Source organism: Zosterops lateralis (genome assembly GCF_965231275.1).
Source record: "Zosterops lateralis genome assembly, chromosome: 32".
In the NCBI taxonomy this organism is placed as follows: domain Eukaryota; kingdom Metazoa; phylum Chordata; class Aves; order Passeriformes; family Zosteropidae; genus Zosterops; species Zosterops lateralis.
In genome coordinates, this window is record NC_139792.1 from 3,315,734 (window position 1) to 3,323,446 (window position 7,713).

Genomic DNA, 7,713 nt, shown 5'->3' on the forward strand with positions numbered 1-7,713 from the left:
TTGTCACATCCCTCCTGAACTGGAGGATCTAATGCTGGAGATGAATCCCGGAGAGGCCTCGGCAGCTTTGGACAGAGTGGGCAGAAATCACTCTTCTGGCTGTGCCAGACATGTGTCTGTTTATCTTCTCCGTGATGGGAACATACTTCTGGTTGATGGTCAGCCTGTTGTCTGCCAGAACCCCAAGTCCTTCTCAGAAGGGCTGTTGAGGAGGTTGAATCTTCCAGCTTGGCTGAATGCACGGAGTTGTGTCATCTCTTGTGCAGAGCTCTGCTCCTCTCTGCCATGGACACCACCAGGTGCTCCTTCTCAGGCTGACTGAGGCCCCTGTGGGGTCCAGGCAGACCTGTAGTAGCAGTGGTCCCAGACCTACTGAGTACCTGTAAGTGGAACCTGCTGCTGTAGCAATGCTCCTACAAACCAGCAGTTTAGTGGTTGTGCTGTAAGCTTCCCCCTATCATATGAACCATATACAGCTTCAGCCATATGACCTTCAGGATGGGTGCAGCATGGTTTTATGCAGTGATACACTCCTTGTTCTCTATTTCCTTCTAGAGTTCAATTTTATGAAGTAGTTTGGATGGAAAGAAATGCTCCAGTTTCTGAAATCTGTGGAGTTTCCATGCAGACATAATTATTTTTAGCCTGTGGCTTCTGCTGTCAGTTTCTGACATGGCTCCTATTGGACCTTTTCCAGTGAAATCAGAATGTGGGGGTTCAAGCTGTTGTCCTGCATCCACCAGCAGCAATGGCCAATGCACAGACGGCCAGCAGCACTCATAAAATATTATCCATTACATGGGAGCCTGATTTCTGCCCTTGCCCCTTCCAAAAGGATACTGGTTCTCTCTGAAAGACACAAGTGAATATTTCTCAGAAATGTATGAACATGGGGAAATGCTTACTACTGGGCTTCTGGGCAGAAATGATCAGTGTGTTTCCTCTCACACTATACTCGTGCCCCTCCTGGTAAAGAATAACCTTCCCAGAAAGGGCTTGTGCTGCAGCAGGAGAAACAAGGCTCTGACTAATGCAAAATCTCATGCAGGAGCTCTGTCTGCTGGGAAGTGGCCATTGCTCACTTCCCTCCAGCAGCCCGTGCTGGCCACTGGCAGTGCTGGCTGAAATATGGAACTTGCAGCAGTGAGAGAAGGAGGCAGGGATCAGGCTGGACCTCATGCAGGCTTTATTTTTGCAAGAGGGAAAGGCAGTGGGGATTTAAAAAAAAAGAAGGAAAAAGTGATGCAGGGGTCTGGCTGGATTCCAGCTGCCACAAGCTGCACCACCAGCTGGTATCCTCGAAGGGCCACCATCTGGCAAATGCCACAGAGATGTCACCTACCTCACCCCTGCAGCCATTGCTGCCCTGCAGCACCATTTACCTAAATGGAGCCATTTTTGCCTTCCCTGTTCTTTGCAGAACAAATGCTGCCACAAGCTGTCACTGCTGGCACCTTGCTCCTTAGTGTGACACCATAGAGGTGGCTTCTTTAAAAGGCTTTTAAAAGGCTGTGCACTTCCTTCCTTCCTTCCTTCCTTCCTTCCTTCCTTCCTTCCTTCCTTCCTTCCTTCCTTCCTTCCTTCCTTCCTTCCTTCCTTCCTTCCTTCCTTCCTTCCTTCCTTCCTTCCTTCCTTCCTTCCCTTCCTTCCCTTCCTTCCTTTCCTTCCTTCCTTTCCTTCCCCCCCTCCTTTGGGGCACAACCAACCTCTCCTGGGACTGATAAAAATGCAGCTCTTCCCCTGACCAATTCAGCCTTCAGCATTCCAGAAAGAACTTGCCCGCCTCCATTTCTGATCCCACCTGGCTCAAACAGTACCTTCTAAGGATACCTTTCCTCTCACAGCAGCTCCAGTCCATAAACAAAAAGGACGAGCAGGCCAGTGGCCACTTTCCCTCTGCAGCACCATCAGATGCAGGGCCGTGCCCTTTAGTCTGGCATGGAAAGATGCCAGAGGGTTGGGAAGAAGTTTTCAACTGTGACAAATTGCATTGATGTCACCCATCTGGAGCAGGTGGAGTCTGCCAGAGCATGCTGGCCAAAAAAGCAGAGCTCCCATTTGAAGCTGTGGCCAGGACCTGGGGCTGCAGAGCACAAGACAGCATTTCAGATCAAAGAAGTGGCAGCAGGATGGATGGATTGTGATCTAATACCAATATCCAACTATGACGGACAAAGACTCTCCAACAGTTTAAAGTTAGAAAGTGTATGTTTATTACGACGCCGGGCAGCGTGCGGGATTGCTCCCAAAAACACACGCGCAATTTACAGATCATCACAGGGTCGCTTATGTACAGGAGTATTGAATACACAAACTACAAATGCATATTCATAACTCTGGTACATCCCATTCCCCGCTTCGTATGGTAATTAGCCCAAAAAGCCATTAAGCATGCGTAGTTTGTTCTTTGAAATGGGTCCGTGGTCTTTTTTATGGGGTAGGGTCCTAAAATGATGAAGTAAGATGGGTCTTCCTCTCTTTGACTTTTTAACCTTTGACAGCTGAATCCTGTTTTCCAGGACTGTTTGATTTATGATTGTATTGTATTCTTGGGGTCTATTGATTATTCAGGATGCAAAAGCTTAGTTTGACAGCTTCCCTGATTTATCAGTTCCTTCCATGATTTATCAGTTCCTTCAGTCTGGCTTCTGTTAACAAAAGGGAAGTTTTAGCTCCCTTACCTCAGCGATATTTATTTTAACCAAAGTCTTTAATTCTTCTAAATCAGTGGTTCACACAAACCCTTCCAGGACTTTTAAAATTTAACCTAAAAGAGGAGACTGAGAGTGGCTGGATCCAGTCCTGGCCCCAGAGTTTGTCAAAGGTTTATGTGTGAAAGATTGGGCAGGTGGAATTGAACCAAAATACAATTTGTCCCACAGGGTTGGTAATGCAATATCAGATATATTTCTATAAATATAGCTATGATTGATTCTGATCAGGACTAGACAGAAAGATTTATTCAGACCACAGATTAAAAAAAAATAAATTATTTACTCCACAGTATAGAATCTATAACAAATAACTAAATATGGTGCTCTAGGAAGAAATTTCAAAGTGAACAGGGCCTTGCCATGGCCCAGGCCAGCTTGGCATGATGATCCACCCTCACTCCTGGCCCAGGCCAGCCCTGCACTGCCCTTCCCCACTGCCTGTCTGCACACAAGCACTTCCAGGCCTCTCTGCATTTCCCTTGCCCTCACTCTGGGCTCACTCACACACCTCCCAACAACCCACCTGCAGCCTGGAGCAGCAAGGAGTTCAAAGCTTGTCTGGCCTTCAGGAGTTGGTCTAATTCTGCCTTCAGCCAACTCTGGATTTGTGTTTATTGCAGAAATTCCTGTGTATCTAAAACATTCCTTGCATGGTTCTGCCTTGGGGAAGGGGAACCTCCTTGGTAGCACCTTGGCCTTGGAACATACTTGAGGAGATTGTCTCTTTTCACTGGGGAAACTCGGGAGTTTTAGATCGCTTCAAAAAATAAAAGAAAAAAACCCCTATGTTGGCTGAGTGCAGCCAGTTCTGCAAGCAAAGCAGGTCCCAGGTGAGTGAGGAGAGACAGGATGGGGTTGGGGAATGTGGAGCAAGGTTGTCCACACTGGGCCAGAGCTCGAGGCACAGCTTCTCTGACCACGCCAGAATTCCTTGGGAGAGTCCCTGGATCAGTATCAGTCACTGAATGCTGCAATCGCCTCTTCTCAAAGGAGAAAAAGACACCCTTGAAAATAGGAATGTGGATTTCTTAGAAGCCTTTTGAAATATTTCTTCATAACTCTTGGAAAAAAAGACTTCCTAATGAACTGCACCAGACCAGAGGGAAATCAAGGCACAGCCTTGGTTTGTCAGCACTTGCTTGATCCTAATGAGCCCCGTGGTGCATTTGGTGCTGAGCCCTGGAACCTCAGGGCCTGAGAGGAGATTGCACAAACCTTTCCAGGAGTCAAAGTCAGACGAAAAACTCAAAAGTTCTTGAGGAATTATTGGGTCCCACTGAGGTCCATCCCCAACACAGGCTCCTCATGGAGTCCTTGCAGTAGAGAATTAGAAGCCAGGATTGCACAAAAACTTCTCAGAGACTCAGTGTGGGAAGGAAAATCCAAAGTACCTTAAACACCTTGAGTATCTCAAAGCATGAATGAGCCCCACTGAATGTCAATACAAAACTCCCAAGGGACTCATTAAAGCAGATAATTTGAGGCCAATTATCACACACAGCACTCAGACTCAGTGTCAAAAAGTAGTTCCTTAATAAACTTTGAGTACCCTGAAGTACTAATGAGCCCCACTGAGTGTTGTTACTGACTCAGAATCCCAAGGGACTTGTTAAAGTAGATAATTGGGGCCATGATTGCACAAACCTCTCACAGAGTCAGTTTTAAAAGGGAAACTCCAAGTACCTTAAAATAACTAAAGTATCTTGAAGCATTAATGAACCCCACTGAGTGTCATTACTGACAAAGCCTCTCAAAGGACTAATTACAGCAGATAATGGGATTGCACAAACCTCACAGAGATTCCAAGGCAAAAGCAAAACCCAAAGTCCTTTGAAAAACCTGTCATCACTGCCTGCAGTTCTCTGCTCTGCCTGGGGCCTGGGGACACTTCCTCTCTCCTGTCCCTCAGTGGGGCCCATTAAAACTTCAAGAAACTTTGGAGTTGGATTCTGACCTGGAGTTCTTGAGAGGTTTCATCATCTCCCTCTGATGTTCAGGGCCTCATCACCAAGCCCCAAGAGGGTCATTAAAGTCCTTGTGCTGTGTCTGTGCTGCTGAGCTGGGCAGGGCTCCTGGCACAGAGGCACCTCCTGGCAACCAAGAAAAGCTTAAAACCACATTTCTCTTGAGCAGCTCTTCTCCCAGCTCAGTAGGGCTGGGGCACTGCCTGCAGCCACCCCGGGCACAGCACACAGACACAGAGAGCTTCAATCACTCAGGGCTGGGAAGGGGCTGACAAGTGCCTGGGGAAGAATCACTCCCAGCCCTTGGCACAGGAACCTCTGGCTGCAGGACAATGCAGCTGCAACTCCTGCAGTCCTCTCCTAAAGCTGGAACATCCCAATGCCTACAGACTCTGTGAGTACATTCTCTGCTTCTCTCCTGTGTAGAGCAGCCAGGGGTGCCCAGGGCTGTCCTGCAGAGCAGGGTCCTGCAGCCCAGGGCACTGTGCAGGGGCAGGGACTCTGCTGCCTGCCAGGGACAGCTCTCAGCCAGCCCTGGGAGCTGCTCCCAGCACTGGAGGACAAGATCTGGGTAGGAGACATCAATCTGGGAAGGAGACATAGCTGGTGAGTCGTGGAAGTGTTCTTCTTGTGTGATGAGGATGTTGCATTGTTCAGGACTGTTCCCAGAATGACATTTAACTGCAGAACATTTCCAAGTAGATTATACTGGGAGCTGAGCAAGACAGGGGCTGCATGAATGGGAAAATCCTCCTTGTTTTCTCTTCTTCTCTGTGTTGCCTGGGTGGGAAATTGCACATAGATAGTCATCTTTCAATTCAGGGTTAGAGAAATAAAACTATGTTCTCTCAGACCTTACTAAACCAGGCAGTGATAGAAATCAGCACAGGGCCCCTTGCAGGCAGCACCAGAATCACTTTTCCAGCCTCCTCAGGGTTGCTCTGACATTGCCATCAGAGCCTGCAGAGCCAGAGCTGCCCCTGGGCAGTGCCTGAGCTGGGAGGGCTCTGCAGGGCAGAGCTGAGCCCCCAGGGCTGGGCTGGGCTCTGGCAGCACTGGCAGGGCCCAGCCCTGGGCACAGGGAAGCAGCTGCAGGCAGGGACAGCTCCAAGCAGCAGAGCCCTGGGCAGGCAGTGGGGGGAAAGTGCCACCAAGCTGGGCTGGGATATTCAAAGTCCTCTCCAAACTGAACTATTCCATGATTACTCTCCTTACAGATCCCCATGCCAAGACACCACAAATGTCCAACAGCAGCTCCATCAGCCACTTCCTCCTGCTGGCATTGGCAGACACGAGGCAGCTGCAGCTCCTGCACTTCTGCCTCTTCCTGGCCATCTCCCTGGCTGCCCTCCTGGCCAACGGCCTCGTCATCAGCGCCGCAGCCTGCGGCCACCACCTGCACAGCCCCATGTTCTTCTTCCTGCTCCACCTGGCCCTCAGTGACCTGGGCTCCATCTGCACCACTGTCCCCAAAGCCATGCACAATTCCCTCTGGGACACCAGGACCATCTCCTATGCAGGATGTGCTGCTCAAGTATTTTTTTTAGTTTTATTTGCTATAACAGAGTATTTCCTGCTGACCATCATGTGCTACGACCGCTACGTGTCCATCTGCAAACCCCTGCACTACGGGATCCTCCTGGGCAGCAGAGCTTGTGCCCACATGGCAGCAGCTGCCTGGGCCAGTGCCTTTCTCTATTCACTGCTGCACACAGCCAATACATTTTCCCTGCCCCTGTGCAAGGGCAATGCAGTGGGCCAGTTATTCTGTGAAATCCCCCAGATCCTCAAACTCTCATGCTCCACATTCCATCTCAGGGAACTTGGACTTCTTGTGTTTTCCATCTCTTTAGGACTTGGCTGTTTTGTGTTCATTGTTTTCTCCTATGTGCAGATCTTCAGGGCTGTGCTGAGGATCCCCTCTGAGCAGGGACGGCACAAAGCCTTTTCCACCTGCCTCCCTCACCTGGCCGTGGTCTCCCTTTTCGTCGCCACTGCAGTGTTTGCCTACCTGAAGCCCCCCTCCATCTCCTCCCCATCTCTGGATGTGGCTCTGTCAGTTCTGTACTCAGTGGTTCCTCCAGCCCTGAACCCCCACATCTACAGCCTGAGGAACCAGGAACTCAAGAAAGCTCTCACAGGACTGATGTCTGGATGCTTTTCAGCTACCACACACTGCCTGCTTCCTTCTGTCATTGGCTCCCAGTGCACATCATGACAGGCCAATACTCTCCATATTAATATTTCTTCTGTTTCTAATGCTGTTGTTTTGAAAGCAATGATGGTATTCATTCCCTCCAATTTCATTATCCCCCCTTCTTTGTGATCCAGAAACTTCATGTAAATGAGGAGAATTCAATTGTACTTAGGCAAAATAAATGAACTTGCAACATTTTTGGGGTTTTTCCATTATCCTCATCAGAGCAGGAATAAACAGAAATGTGCACAGCTTTGTGGCTGCCCCAGCTCTGGGATGGGCCCTGGGCCTGGAGCAGGAGCAGCTCTGGAGGGCCCTGAGGCCGGGGCTGTTGTGCTGGCCTGGGCAGATGGGATGGCAGCAGGGGCTGCAGAGCTCTCAGGAGCTCAGGGACAGGGCAGCAGGGCACACGGGGAGCCTCCTTTTCCCTTGGGCCAGCACCTTGCCCGTGCCTGGGGCTGAGTCCTGTCTGAGCTGCAGCTGCTGCTGTGCCCTCCCGAGGGGCTGAGGCCGTGGGGCCCCTGCCCAGAGCCCCCTGCCCTGAGCAGAGCTGTGGGGCCAGAGCCGGCTGGGCTGTGCTGGGGAGAGGCCCTTGGTGCTGCACAGAGCTCAGGGCAGCTGGCAGAGCTGGCAGGGAGCTGGGCTGGGCTCAGAGAGCCTGGCACAGAAACCATCAGTGTCCATCTCAGCCTGAGGGAGCGTGCAGGGGCAGGACTCAGCCCAGGCCTTGTGGGGCAGGGCCAGCGCCTGGGGAAGGCATTGAAAACAGGCAAGTGGCCCAGAGAGGAGGCTGCTCTGTGCCCTTGGTGGCACAGGCACAGCAGGGAGGGGGCCCAGG

The 7,713-nt window shown here is 50.6% G+C and overlaps 1 protein-coding gene across 1 annotated transcript; it reads left to right on the forward strand.

Annotated features, from left to right (window-relative positions):
- Positions 1 to 5,918: 5,918 nt before the first annotated feature.
- LOC310920964 (olfactory receptor 14C36-like) lies at positions 5,919 to 6,896 on the forward strand (the record flags this gene model as incomplete). Its single annotated transcript, XM_083881022.1, has 1 exon — positions 5,919 to 6,896. One exon carries the CDS (start codon positions 5,919 to 5,921, stop codon positions 6,894 to 6,896), a length of 978 nt encoding a protein of 325 aa, XP_083737148.1.
- Positions 6,897 to 7,713: the final 817 nt, after the last annotated feature.